General features: G+C 47.6%; 1 protein-coding gene across 1 annotated transcript in view; it reads right to left on the reverse strand.

Moving 5' to 3' along the window:
* The window catches only part of LOC311512492 (phospholipase A2 inhibitor and Ly6/PLAUR domain-containing protein-like), a gene marked incomplete at both ends in the record, with an annotated part of 35,489 nt that extends 20,440 nt beyond the window's left edge, over nucleotides 1–15,049 (reverse strand). Inside the window, 2 exons of the mRNA XM_084613701.1 lie at nucleotides 12,500–12,597; nucleotides 14,970–15,049. Coding sequence (XP_084469827.1) covers nucleotides 12,500–12,597; nucleotides 14,970–15,049 — 178 coding nt within the window. The remainder of the gene's footprint in view (nucleotides 1–12,499; nucleotides 12,598–14,969) is intronic.
* Nucleotides 15,050–15,400: the final 351 nt, after the last annotated feature.

Here is a 15,400-nt window from a genome sequence, read left to right on the forward strand (position 1 = left end):
GTTGCACCTCTGTCTGTCTCTCTCCACTGTGGAATGTCAGAGCTAATTTTGGGTCTATTAAGAGTCTTGCTACAGGTACTGTGCTGAATTCACTTTGGCCTTATGGTGCACCAGCACTAAGGCTCCCACTACTTTGAGCTGGAATCACTGAGCGCTGTGTCAAGTAGTGGGGAGCCGGAAGATCTAGAGTGCAGCGGTGCTGATCGTGGACAGGCTGGCGGAGCCGTTTGTGAGACAGCGAGGCGAGCTGTGCGGAGCGGAGCTGTTCGTGAGACGGCGAGCTGTGCAGAGCGGAGCCGTTCGTGGCGGAGCGGAGCCGGTCGTGGTGGAGTGGAGCGGAGCCCTGTGGGGCAGTCAGCTTCAGGTCACGTAAGGTGCCCCTTACCTCTTTCCCCCACACACAGGCACATTTTTAGCCAGACTGGGGAGTAACACTCTGCAGATGAACTTTTGAACTCTGGGGCTGGACTTTTTGGACTTTGGGTGATTTGTGGATTGCTGGACTCAAGACGTTTGGGTTCTGGGACTCAAGAACCCGAGGGAAAGGATGTGGCCCAATTTGCTGGGGTGGGTCTTTGCTCATGGTTTGGTTAATGAACACTAGTTGTGGTGTTTTCCCAATTTAATGCTGATGTCGTTTACCTCATGTTATTAAAGATTCTCTGCTACACCGAGACTCTGTGCTTGCAAGAGGGGAAGTATCGCCTCTTTGAGGTGTCCAGGGGGTGTGTAAGATTTTCCCAGGTCACTGTGTGGGGGCTCGAGCCAGTTTTCCATTTGCTTTGATGAGAGGGAACCACTGTGTACTGAACCCGGCCCTTGCTGCTATCAACTTGGCCTGGCAGAAGGGTTACATACGCATCATCACCTTTGGAACTGTGCGCTAGGAACGTGTAGTCCCGGAACTCTTTGCCAATAAAGGTCTTAACAAACATTGAAAGACATTCATCACCCTTAAATTCCCAGGATTTTTCTGGCTTTAGGGACATCGCAAAAATGTAATTGGGCACATGCAACCCAGTCTCCTGCGTACATTGAAAATCATAAAAAATATACTTTTCTGAGGATTCGGGCTTCCTAAGGCTGTCCATAAAACAGAGGTGACTGTCTATATCTCCAACGACCAAACCCTGACCCTGCTTACAGCGCCTCCCTTTACACCGGTGCCGCTTGTCCACGTACGACGGACACTGATCACACAAAGTTTTAGACAGGCATTCAACTGGTTTTTTTTGATGCACAGTTGACATGTCTGTCTAAACACTCTTTGGGCCGACAAAACAGTCTACAGCTAGGACACCTCAGGAGCACCCCCACGCCAGAACCCCATAGTAATGTTCATCATGCAACAGGATGAAATAAGTCTTAGGGTAAAACCCCAGCCACCTTTCACTGCATACAGCACCACCTCCTAAATGCTGTTCAAACTTTGCTACGTCACTGAGCAGAACCTTCTCTGGATCTGACCACCCCAGTTTCTCATGCAACTTTCTAGCCTCTGCTAACAATTCCGCATCCGTAGGTTTATGACCGGCCATGACGGACAAGAGCCCACCCGCAAAACATAGAAATTGGTACCAGTGTAAGTCAGCTCTACTAAACATTGTCTCTTTTTTGGAATAATTTGACTACTAAGGATAGAATTTAAAACTCTTCGAGCGCCCCCACCCCTATTTTTTACAACTGTCACAATGAGGCGCAATGTCCCATCGACATGCAATTCTCTATCGCTCTGTAGCAGCTTTGAGGTCTGGTTTAAGAAATCCTCAGCGGACAGCTCATCCCTACTTCTTCTGACTGAAAACAAAGGGTCAGTTCAATGACAGCTCTCTAAACATAACTGTACATAATCATCAGGGCCTACCCTACCATTAATGTCATCGAGAACTAGCTGTATCCCTCTGTGTATGGCTTCAACAACCTCTTCAGCTTCAGCTGAATTTATTTCCTCAAGATTGACAAAACAAAACTCCTCACAATACACTGACCCCCCAAATCTAGGTAATTCACGTTGCCAACTTCTCACTCTCTCCATATAGATCTCTGCATTTTCAGGGTTACTTGGGGGTTCCTCTACAGAACCATCAGTGGCATCTTCTACATCCCATACTAATTGAGAGTCAGACTCTGAGACGCCTCTGTGAGGGTCATTGGGAGTAGATGGGGCCCCCGTCTAGAGAGCCCTCTGGGGAATTTTCTAAACCAGAGTCTGATTTCGCCTCCCCATTTTCAGACATGCCAGTTGATGCCCCCTACCGGAGGCTCTCATCTTTTTGGGTTTTTTTCCTCATTACCTCTTTAGCCCTTCTTAAAATTTTTACAGCGACCCTGGCCTGGATCTTTTTGGCAGCCATCTGTTTATCCCCCAAGCGCTGTCCGCCCTTTTGTTTACACATGAGCTGACGTGCACCCTTCAGGGTACCCCTTTCCACACCTAGTCATGCCTGATCAGAGCCACCCTTTCCAGACCCCCTTTCTTTTAGGCGCCCTGAGGATTCAGCATCCATCAGTTTTCTGAACAAAGCATCGTATTTTTTCCAAATCTTTTGAGAATGCTGTTGTTTTAGACCCCCCGAGGATACAGCGTCCATCAGTTTTCTGAATGAAGCATCAAACTCTTCCAAAATACGAGAATATGGGGGATCTGTGACAAGCTTATGGTTTTGGGAGAATGGCTTATCAATCCTTGGTTTTTTGTTCACAACCCCGAGAGCGCCTGCTCCGGGTTTGGAATGTGTGTGTTTCTGGGCACATTCAGAGCCCCTAGCGTGCGCGCTCTGGGTTTGTGAACGTGGGCGTTTTCGCTCACAGTTTTCTCAGGGCTCGGTGTGGCGGTGGCCGCTGAGGAACTGGAGTTGTGTTTGCATGGGTGTTTTTTACCAGAGTGTTTTGTCCTTGGCTTTGACGTAAATGAGGTTTGGACTGGCCTGATGCTTCATCTGCTCTCTTGTGCTGTTTTGCCTTGTTAAAGGTCTCAAAGCAGATTCCTGGTTCTTTGGTGGTTCTCGGGGTTGTGTCCTGGTAGCTCCCACTACAGCCTTGTCAGAAGGGCTGCACCTGACTGATTGGGACGGGGGGAAAAATGCATTTTGTACAAAAACGTAACTTTGCCAGCTTTCTCACCCACACCTATGTATTTACTTAAAATACAAAACCTCATAAATTAACCAGACTGTCAAGGTTCCTCCCCCACTCTGAACTCTAGGGTACAGATGTGGGGACCTGCATGAAAAACCTCCTAAGCTTATCCTTACCAGCTTAGGTCAAAACTTCCCCAAGGTACAAAATATTCCACCCGTTGTCCTTGGACTGGCTGCTACCACCACCAAACTAATACTGGTTACTGGGGAAGAGCTGTTTGGACGCGTCCTTCCCCCCAAAATACTTCCCAAAACCCTGCACCCCACTTCCTGGACAAGGTTTGGTAAAAAGCCTCACCAATTTGCCTAGGTGACTACAGACCCAGACCCTTGGATCTTAAGAACAATGAACAATCCTCCCAACACTTGCACCCCCCCTTTCCTGGGAAATGTTGGATAAAAAGCCTCACCAATTTGCATAGGTGACCACAGACCCAAACCCTTGGATCTGAGAACAATGAAAAAGCATTCAGTTTTTTACAAGAAGACTTTTAATAAAAAATAGAAGTAAATAGAAATAAAGAAATCCCCCCTGTAAAATCAGGATGGTAGATATCTTACAGGGTAATTAGATTCAAAAACATAGAGAACCCCTCTAGGCAAAACCTTAAGTTACAAAAAAGACACACAGACAGAAATAGTTATTCTATTCAGCACAATTCTTTTCTCAGCCATTTAAAGAAATCATAATCTAACACATACCTAGCTAGATTACTTACTAAAAGTTCTAAGGCTCCATTCCTGGTCTATCCCTGGCAGAAACCAGCATACAGACAGACACAGACCCTGTGTTTCTCTCCCTCCTCCCAGCTTTTGAAAGTATCTTGTCTCCTCATTGGTCATTTTGGTCAGGTGCCAGCGAGGTTACCTTTAGCTTCTTAACCCTTTACAGGTGAGAGGAGCTTTCCCCTGGCCAGGAGGGATTTCAAAGGGGTTTACCCTTCCCTTTATATTTATGACACAGACTAATAAGCAAAATATATTTACCCAGCTTCATCCATCCATCCGTCACTGATACTGATGAATTTTTCTTTTCAGTTGTCTCTTTCCTTTTTCTTTTGAGGTTGTTTACCCCCTCACGTTTTGACCGTACTGTAAAGCAAACAACATTCTAATAAGACACATGAAACTATCTAGTAAACTTTAAAATCAAAAAATATTCATTAGGGTGTTTTTTCTATTTAAAAAAGTCATAGCTTTAAAACAAAATAATCCATTTCAGGGTGTACAAGCAACACAGGTTTTGAGTTTATTTCTACCACTTTAAAAACAACCCCCACAAATATATATATATATATATATATATATAATACATTTTAAAATACATCTCATTTTGCAAAGTAAAAACCCTGTTAATTGGAAACACACCATCACCATCACTTTGTAGACATATACTTTTTAAAAACCACCTATGTTTTACACATACACACACACACAGAGCAGTTTAAAACCCTGTTTGCAACAAAATACTTTTCAATAAAACCACATGCTTTTAAAGAGACCCCTGGTTGTTCTGTCCCCCGCCCCAGCCATGTGTGCTTGGAGCCTTTGGGTTAAAAAACAAGCCAAAATGTTAGTTAGTATTAGCCCCCAAATCCCTATTCATCCTATGTAATACCTGAAGTTATTAAGCAAAACTACAGTTAAAAATGTTTTTTTTTTACCTTGGCCTGGTGATGAACTGCAACTTAAAGTTACTGGCTCCATGCTAAACAGATCACACTGCAATAAAGATAGGCACCATTATTTACTAAGACAGCATGGCCAAAGCATGGCATTATCTAATAAATATATTTTTTTTTTCAGAGTTAAAAACAGGGAACATACCTCCTCTTGCAGTCCAGCAGCAATTCAAGAGAGTTTCTGTTGAAAGAGAAAGTCTCCAAGCTATCTGAGGTTTTTAGACCATCCTAACTCTTTTGTTTCAAAATAGTTAGCAGGTTGATTGGATCACCCCTCCCTAGCATTCCCTTTTGTGATCTGGGGGGAATAAGTTTTCTGCACAATTGGCCTGCTTTTCTTTTTTAAGTTCAAATACATATTTTTCCCCCACCCCTGTAGGGCCTTCTTACAATAACCGTTTCAAGTGAGAGACCCTTTGCAGATATCAATGAATGTCTTGGGGCTTGTGTTTTTTGTTGTTGTTGTTTTTTTTAAACATGTGTCTTTCATGCTTAAAGTTGGGTGGGGTGGGGGTGCTTTCTAGAAAAAGTGCCCCATGGCCTTCACCCCACTCCTGGGTCATATTTAAACTGGCCTATAGCGTTCTGCCAACTCCAGGGGTTATATTTAAACTGTCCAATAGCATCTGCGAACTCCTGAGGTTTTATTTCATTTCATATTAATCAGAACTCACCATCCTCACCCACCCACCTCCCTGACGATGGGTGCACCCCCCCCCGCATCAAAATTAACCCTATGGCCACAAGGGTGAGTAATCACAGTCACTCTGGCTATTCAGTGAGGGGGGTGGTTAAACCCATTCAGTTCAACAGGATAAGTCAGCTCTATTGTCCTCAACCACATGTCTGAACAATCCCTGTTTGTTTTATTGTAAACACGTTTTTAGGATATTTTTTCCCCTTCCACAACATACATTTCAGCTTTTTTTTTTTTTTTTTTTTTTGCTGTCAGTGGGTCTTTCTCTTACACAAAAGACACAAGAGCGAGGTGCTCACAAACAATTTTTTATTTAAAAGACATACAGCTCCTTTAAAACAAACCACAATACTCCATTAAAAAAAAAAAGAAAGAAAGAAAGAAAGAAAACCTTTAAACTCCCTTAAGGGCCAGAGCCGTTTTAACAGAAATACAGAGAGTCACAAAGCCCTTTTCAATAGATTTTTTTTTTAATTTACAGCTACCAAGTTTTATATCGCATGTTTGGCCCCTCGCCATTTTCTAACTTAATCCTTATAGATTTCTTACAAATAGCCATTTTCTTAAGCAGGGTTCTGTAACTTTTTGTGCGGACCAGCTGGTCAATATAACTCTCTAAGCAGGCATCTTCCGGTTTGGCCATTTTCTTTAAAACACAGCCAGGGTCTCCACTGAATTGCACAGCATTTATCAAGGTCACCCCTTGCGCTAAATGTTCTTGGGTTAGACACAGACAGTGCATAGCATAACCTATGGCAACCACAGTGGTTAATAAGCTTTCCAAACCCAGCTCAGCACACAGGCCCCGGAGCTGGCAGTTTATATCCACTGAAGTCCAAGTCACACAGTCATGGTGCCGCTGGCCTGGCACATCTATGACACAGCCCTCACAATCTTCAAAAAGCTTTTCCCTGAGACAGTGATTAAGAACAGCATAAACAGCAACGCGTACAATAGTCCGCATGACTTTTTTACGCTCACGACGTGATACTGGCTCAGTCAGTTCCATGCCAAGCCTCCTCCTAAACTCCTCCTAGCCGTCATCCTCAGAGTCCTCTTCAACATTTTGTATCGGCGTTGAGCAAAAACAAGGGGGGCCCAGTTCATCCTTGCCGCTTGGTGCAACGCTGTCCAGGGTCTCCGGGTCCTCTAGAACGGCATCATCGAGCTGTCGAGAGATTTTTTTCAAAAAAGGAACAGCGTAAGCACCCCACTGCTTGGTTTTTGATTTACACAATCCCTGGTTCCTAGCCCCCCATTACACACCCCCACCCCGACCGTCACCTCTTAAACATTCATTTACCTGAGCCACGTCCTTTGCAGTCACCTTGTCTGCCCGTAACTCCCCCAAGCCATGATCACCTTCCACCTCTCGGGGGGTGGACAACAAGAGGCCATCACGCTCATCACGGTGCCTCACAAGCAGCCGGGTTTCGGGGTCCCGTGTGTGCATCAACGGTTGGGCCAAAGGGCTCCCCTCAGTTGCCCCCGTCTCCTCCTTGGAACTCTTGCTGATGTAACGCTTTCTCTGCGGTTTGTCGAAGGCCCTTGGGGCTAAAACAAAGTCCGAAGTTCCCACAGGGGTGGTGAAGGAGTCCATGTTTCCACGATTTCTAAAACACGTGCTCTTGGTAAAAGACAGCCTCTTCTGCCCGACGCTGGGACTTATGGGGTGATGGTGCTGCGTTCTGATTGGCAAGGGGGTCATATGCCCCTCTTCTGGGCGGTTCACCCCATCCCAGAACCTGCCCTATTTTGGTCAAATCTGCTCTCGGGGCGGCCTGATTGGCAGACGTTGGTGGGAGGAGGAGTTGTTAGAGGGGTCACACTAATCATTTCCAGATGGGTCACCCCACTCCGGAACTCATCCTGATTGGTCAGATCTCCTCTTGGTCCTATAGGGACAAAACCCCTCCTGATTGGTAGAGGGTGGGAGGAGGAGTTGTTAGAGGGGTCACAAGACCCACTTCCGGGGAGGACATACTGCCCTGAAACTCGCCCTGATTGGTCAAATCTCCTATTGGGGGAAGTCCTACTGGGGCGAAACCTCTCCTGGTTGGTAGAGGGCAGTGGGAGAACTTGTTAGAGGGGTCACATGACATACCTTGCTTCCGGTCTTGTGGCAGCCTTGACCCCGGAAGCAATACCCCATTGGGGTGGGACTTCCGGTGGGAGCCAGAGGTCAAGGGCTAAGTGGTCAAGGGGCGGAGTTAGGGTTTGATTGACTGTAGGGCCATTATACTACTAACCTCACTGGCACCTGACCAAAATGACCAATGAGGAGATAAGATACTTTCAAAAGCTGGGAGGAGGGAGAAAAACAAAGGGTCTGTGTCTGTCTGTGTGATGCTTTTGCTGGGGACAGAACAGGAATGGACTCTTAGAACTTAGTAACAGGTTTCAGAGTAACAGCCGTGTTAGTCTGTATTCGCAAAAAGAAAAGGAGGATTTGTGGCACCTTAGAGACTAACCAATTTATTTGAGCATAAGCTTTCGTGAGCTACAGCTCACTTCATCGGATGCATACTGTGGAAACTGCAGCAGATATTATATACACACAGAGATCATGAAACAACACCTCCTCCCACCCCACTGTCCTGCTGGTAATAGCTTATCTAAAGTGATCATCAAGTTGGGCCATTTCCAGCACAAATCCAGCACAGTGATCCATCCCCTGTCGCCCATTCCCAGCTTCTGGCAAACAGAGGCTAGGGCCACCATCCCTGCCCTATAGCCACAGATGGACCTGTCCTCCAGGAACTTCTCTCGTTCCTGTTTGAACCCTGTTATAGTCTTCGCCTTCACAACATCCCCCGGCAATGAGTTCCACAGGTTGACTGTGCGTTGTGTGAAGCAGTACTTCCTTTTGTTTGTTAAAAACGTGCTGCCTGTGGTGACCCCTCGTTCTTATGTTAGGAGGAGTAAATAACACTTCCTTATTTCCTTCCTCCACACCCTTCAACCTTCTCTAGACCTCGATCATATCCCCCTTAGCCGTCTCTTTTCCAGGCTCAATAGTACCACTCTTATTAATCTCTCCTCATATGGCAGCCGTTCCATCCCCCTCATCATTTTCGTTGGGCTTTTCTGAAGCTTTTCCAATTCCCTTATCTCTCTTCTGAGAGGGGGCGACCACATCCGCATTCAGTGTTCTACTTGTGGGCATCCCATGGATTTATATTGAGGCAACACGCTCTTTTCTGTCCTATTCTCTGTCCCTTTATGAATGATTCCCAGCATTCTGTTCACTTCTTTCACGGCTGCTACAAATGGAGTGGATGATTTCAGAGAACTCTCCACAATGACTCCAAGATCTTTCTTGAGTGGTAAAATTTGACCCATCATTGTATATGTCTACTTGGGATAACGTTTGCCCATGTGCATTACTTTGCATTCATCAACATTGAATTTCATCTGCCGTTTTGTTGCCCAGTCACCCTGTTCTGAGAGACCCTTTAGTACCTCTTCACAGTCTGCTTTGGACTTCACTATCTTGAGTAGCTTTGTATCTTCTGCAAATTTTCCCACCTCACTATTTACCCTTTTTTCCAGAACATTTCGGAATATGGTGAATAGGACTGGGCCCAGTGCAGATCCCTGGGGGACTCCCACTATTTACCTCTCTCCCTTCTGAAAACTGACCATTTCTTCCTACCCTTTTTTCCCTATCTTTTAACCAGTTACTGAGCCATGAGAGGATTTTATCCCATGACAGCTCACTTTGCTTAAGAGCCTTTGGTGAGGGACGCTTTCTGAAAATCTAAGTACACTATATCCACGGGATCCCCCTTGTCCACACGCTTGTTGACCCCCTCAGAGAATTCTAGTACATTGGTGAGGCGTGATTTCCCTTTACCGAAACCATGTTGACCCTTCCCCAACAAATTATGTTCATCTATGTGGCTGTCAGTTCTCTTCTTTCCTATAGTTTCAATGAGTTTGCCCAGTACCGAAGTCAGACTTATTGGCCTGTTGTACCTGGGATCACCTCTGGAGCCCATTTTAGAAATTGGCGTCTCATTAGCCATCCTTCAGCCATTTGGGACAGAAGCTGATTTAAATGGTAGGTTACAAACCACAGTTAGTAGTTCTGTAATTTGACGTTTGAGTTCCTTCCGAACTCTTGGGCAAATCCCATCTGGTCCTGGTGACTTATTACTGTTTAATTTATCAATTTCTTGCAAAAACTCCTGTAATGACTCCTCAATCTGGGACAGTTCCTCAGATTTGTCACCAAAACAGAATGGCTCCGGTTTGGGAATCTCCCTCCCAGCCTCAGCCGTGAAGACTGATGCAGAGAATTCATTTACTTTCTCCGCAGTGGCCTTATCCTCCTTGGGTGCTCCTTTGGCATCTCAGCAAGTAGGACTCCAGGGTTCTCTCTGCAACTCTGCCAGGGGAGTGGAGTCTAGTGGGTCAGAGCAAGGGGGGCTGGGACTGAGCCAGGACACCTGGGCTCCACCTCGTACTCTGTGTTCAGACCCCGCCCCCATCTGGAGGACTTACCCAGTGTTAACACCCCATAATCCTCAACACAATGGTCCTCGGCGCCGGTGCAGGCCAAGAGCTCCTTCTTCTTCTGCCAGTGATCTGCCCCCGATTTGAAGAATGACAGGCACTGCCGGCCGTTGGGGACGGAGCTCACAGTTGGCACTGAGAACAGTCAGACACACACAGTCAGCCAGGGGTGGGGAGTCACCACACCCTGGGCTCAATCCCAGCTCAGGGAAGCGAGTGGGGTCTAGTGGTTAGGGATGGGGGCTTTGGGCTGGCACCCAGGACTCCTGGGTTCTCTCCAGGCAGGTGTGGCCAGAGCAGGGCTCCAGGCTTGCAGCAGACACACACCTGGGATGGCCCCGGCGTTTCAGCCGTCGGTGTCACAGCAGGCGATGTTCGCCCGCACGGTGACATTGTGCGGGTAGGTCAGTGAGAAGGGACCGGGCTCACAGTTCTTGGGCTCCAGGCACGACTTGCCCGTGTAAGAGAAGGAGTTTCCCTCTGTGGAAGGGAAACAGAGCATCACCTCTGAGCTCCCCAATGGACCCCCAGCTGCTCCATCCTCCCCTTTTGTTCCATCCACCCCACCCCCAACTAATCTCATCTTCCCTCCGACCCCCGATAAAATCCTCTCTTCTGTCTGATCCAGGCCCCACAGCCACCCACTGCAATTCCCCATCTCATCCCATCCCCCGTCTATGACATTACCTTTCCAGACTGGGCAGTCCCTGCTCCTGGAGAGGAGCAGAGTCTATTGGTTAGAGTAGGGGGAGGGGCTGGGGGCCAGGACTCCTGGGTTCCACCCCTGGCTTCAGGAGGACAATGGTGTCTACACTTAGTAGGAATCTTCTTTCACTCACCCAGCCTGATCTCTGCCATGACAGTGATGCAGGTCCCTTCCGAGGGGGCGCAGGGCTGCAGGGGGCCGGAGCACGATTGCTCTCTGGACGCACACACCTCGCATTGCAGAGCGCTCCCTGGAGGTTGGAAAAATCCCTTCTCAGTACAAACCCCGGCTCCCCACCCCTCCCCAGGCAGTGCCCGTGGGCGAAATACCACCAAGAACCAAGAGGTTGCGCTGTGGGAGTTGTTACCACCAATGCCTCCTCACTGAACGTGTGGGCAGGCAGATCTTGGAGAAATGCCACCTGCTTTTTCAGCAGTTCTGCCCAGTTCCATTTAACGCTCTGGATGGGGAAAGGCATCTTGCTAGCTGGTCATTTGTATCTTACTCAACACTGCAGACAAGTCTGTTTGCTGCCTGAGTGTCTGTGGCTAGAATTCATTTTCATCTTCTGACGTGGCTATCTGGGGTGCAGCTTGTGCCTGCGAACAAACCCCACACGTCTGTGTAGGCAGAAAAACAAGAATTCAGCTGCTCTGAGGAGGGGTTTCTGCCTGGCTTTGCGGTGAACTTTTCACACACACACACACACACCCCGCCGTCACTCTCTGCTCCAGGCCTCTGCCTCTCAGAGTTACGTCAGCTCAGCCACACTCGACTTCAGCCCACTTTTCATCACTAATCCTGCCAATTCTCTTCTTCAGAATATGATTGACGCTTGTTAAGACTCTGGATAGATGGCTGTGTGCCTCCAGCAAGTGATCCCAGGAGCATCAACTCTTTCCTCTCCAGAGAGTGGGGGCCTTAGAATTCATAATGTGAGCATAAGGCTTTTTAAGAAAGAAAGAAAGAAAGAGAAAGAAAGAAAGAAAGAAAGAAAGAAAGAAAGAAAGAAAGAAAGAAAGAAAGAAAGAAAGAAAGAAATTTTCCCACTTTGGTTTTTTTCGAGTTTTCATGTGGAAGCATCAATTAAACCTCAGAACGCCTTCCCCTGCCCCTTCTATGTCCCTAGATGGTAGCAAAGTGATCTTATCCCCATCTAAGAAATAGGGAAACTCAGGTAGAAAAAAGATGTGTTCAATTCAGGGTTAGAAGAAAGATAACAGCCGAGAAGTCCTCACTCCTGACACCCAGCCCACTCTAACCCACGAGACCCCACTCCTCTTTCCGAGCCACGGACAGAACCTGGGAGTCCTGATTTGCAGCCATCTCTGCTCAAACTCACTACACCCCAGCCCTCTTCCACAGCTGGGGAATGAACCCAGGAGTCCTGGCAGGAATCTCAGTGCTGGTGGGCAGGGGAACATTTCCAAGCAGGATTACAAGTGGATGGGGGTGGTGCTCCTCATCAGGATGACCCCAAGCCTGGGCGAGAGCTGGAGGAGGAATGAGAAGAAGGAAGGACAGACGGACTCAGACCCGCTGGCCAGACCCCTAGCGTTGGCTGTGGGAGTCCCAAGCTCCAATCCCTGCTCTCCCCGAGTCAGCCGGGGGACGTGGCCCCGGGTTTTCCTCTCACTGCTTTTACCCACAAATTCCATCCTGACCCCAGAATCTGCTATCGACAGCGGCACGTTCCCCAAGTGAATTCCCGACCCCACCACCCGGCTCCCTGTGCCTGGGGACGGACGGGACTCACCTGTGGCCAGGAGAACGGACAGCAGGCAGAGGGGCAGAGCCACCCACATGGTGCCCGGGTGTTTGCTGCAGTGAGCAGAACAGTGAGGAAGGATCTGGCTGTGGTTTTATCCGGCAGGATGGCAAATACCTGCCCCCTGGGGGATCAGCTGGGGCTGCCCCATGACATCCTGGTGGACCCGGAGATGGGAGATTTCACAGCCTTGCATGTGACACTGGCTGATCAGGTGATGCCAATGTGTACTGATGCCAATTCCCTTGTGCATTAGTGGAGATCAGTGGTTCTCAGCCAGGGGTCCGTGTACTCCAGGGTACACACAGGTCTTCCGGGGGGTACATCAGCTCATCTTGATGTTTGCCTCATTTTACAACATGCCAGATATAAAGCACTAGTGAAGTCAACGCGAGCTAAAATTTCCTGACACAATGACTTGTTTGTGCAGCTCTATGTACTGTCCACTGAAATGTAAGTGCAATATTTATATCCCAGTGGAGTTATTTTATAATTACACAATGGAAATGAGAAAGGAAGCTATTTGTCAGTCACGATGTGGCCGTGACACTTATGTATTTTTAGAATAACATAAGAAAGGACCTGTCATAAATATAAAGGGAAGGGGAACCACCTTTCTGTCCCCGGTGCTGTAAAATCCCTCGTGGCCAGAGGCAAAACACTTTCACCTGTAAAGGGTTAAGAAGCTAAGGCAAACTTGCTGGCACCTGACCCAAAATGACCAATGAGGAGACAAGATACTTTCAAATCGGGAGTGAGGGAAACAAAGGGACTGCTTGTCTGTGTGATCTTTTGCTGGAACAGCTCAGGAATGGAGTCTCAGAACTTCTGTTAGTTAGTAAGTAATCTAGCTAGAAATGCGTTAGATTTCCTTTTGTTTAATGGCTGGTAAAATAAGCTGTGCTGGAGGGAATGAATATTCCTGGTTTGGTGTCTTTTTGTAACTTAAGGTTTTGCCTAGAGGATTCTCTATGTTTTGAATTTGATTACCCTGGAAGGTATTTACCATCCTGATTTTACAGGGGTGATTCTTTCACCTTTTCTTTCATTCAAATTCTTCTTTTAAGAACCCGTTTGCTTTTTCATTGTTCTGAAGATCCAAGGGTTTGGGTCTGTGTTCACTTGTACAAATTGGGGAGGATTCTTATCAAGCCTTCCCCAGGAAAGGGGGTGTAGGACTTGGGGTGATATTTTGGGGGAAGACGTCTCCAAGTGGGCTCTTTCCCTGGTCTTTGTGTAAGACGCTTGGTGGTGGCAGCGTACGGTTCAAGGACAAGGCAAAGTTTGTACCTTGGGGAAGTTTTTAACCTAAGCTGGTAAGAATAAGCTGAGGGGGTCTTTCCTGCGGGTCCCCACATCTGTACCCTCGAGTTCAGAGTGGGGAAGGAACCCTGACAGGGCCACACTGGGTCAGACCAAAGGTCCATCTAACCCAGTATCCTGTCTTCCGACAGTGGCCAATGCCAGCTGCCCAGAGGGAATGAACAGAACAGGTAATCAAACATCAAGTGTTCCATCCCCTGTCATCCATTCCCAGCTTCTGGCAAACAGAGGCTAAGGACACCATCCCTACCCAGCCTGGCTAATAGCCATTGATCGCCCTATCCTCCATGAATTTATCTAGCTCTTTTTTGAACCCAGTTTACTTTTGGACTTCGCACATTCCTCTGGCAAGGAGTTCCACAGGTTGATGGTGCATTATGTGAAAAAACACTTCCCTTTGTTTTTTTAAACCTACCGCCTCTTAATTTCATTTGCTGGCCCCTAGTTCTTATGTTATGAGAAGGAGTAAATAACACTTCCTTATCTACTTTCTCCACACCACTCATGATTTTCTAGACCTCTCTCCTATCCCCCCTTGTCCGTCTCTTTTCCAAGCTGAAAAGTCCCACTCTTATGAATCTCTCCTCACGGAAGCTGTTCCATCCCCCTAATAATTTTATGACCCTTTCCTGAATCTTTTCCAATTCCGATATCTCTTTTATACGCTGGGGTGACCACATCTCCACACAGTTTTCAAGAATGGGAGTAGCATGGATTTATATAGGGGCAATATGACATTTATTGTCTCATTATCTCTCCCTTTCTTAATGATTCCCAACATTCTGTTCTCTTTTTTGACATGCACTGCGTACTGTGAACTATCCACTGTGACTCCAAGATCTCTTTCTTGACTGGGAACAGCTAATTTAGACTCCATGTCTGGTTTTGGAAGCAAGTAGCTTTAAGTGAGGGGAAACTTGGGCTATGCAAGACACATCAGACTGCCACAAGGGGTACAGCGGTCTGGAAAGGTCGAGAGCCCCTGGCCTAGATCAAAGGCATGGAGAAGGTAGAACAGTGTGTTTGGAGTTTCGATTTCATGAAAACCAGTGGGCCGTGGTATGGTTTTCCCTTCCCCGTCTGCTGTTTTAGCGGAGTAACAACCATTCACCCTGAGCACAGCCCTGGGACTCACTGACCCAGCAGAGACGGTGGAGGGATGCTAATCAGGAACTTTAGCACCAGGAAAGTGCTGAGTCCAAAGGCAGGGGCCATCGTGTGTGCTGACCAACGCGTTCCTCCCTCCCCGCATCGAAGGCAAAGCCCACGTGGGTGGGGGCCCTGCCAGTTTGTTCTCTGGGAGAAGAAGCTGTAAGGATGGATTCAGGGAAGGATCCTGCCTCGCTGGGCTGGCTGGACTCTTACAGGGACCGGAACCGGATGCAAAGCGGGGATCCCTGGAGACGGATTGGGGGCACCTGAAAAGACTTGGGAGAATGGCAGGTTCTTCCATCACCGCCACTGTTTGGAATTACAGACTGCAACTCACCCGGGCATGAATTTTACCTGCTTTAACCCCTTGTGACCCTCATTCCCTTTCCTTAGCTCACAAACCTTTAGCGAGTT

The sequence above is a fragment of the Lepidochelys olivacea genome, assembly GCF_965140295.1.
Source record: "Lepidochelys olivacea isolate rLepOli2 genome assembly, chromosome: 24".
Taxonomy (NCBI): domain Eukaryota; kingdom Metazoa; phylum Chordata; order Testudines; family Cheloniidae; genus Lepidochelys; species Lepidochelys olivacea.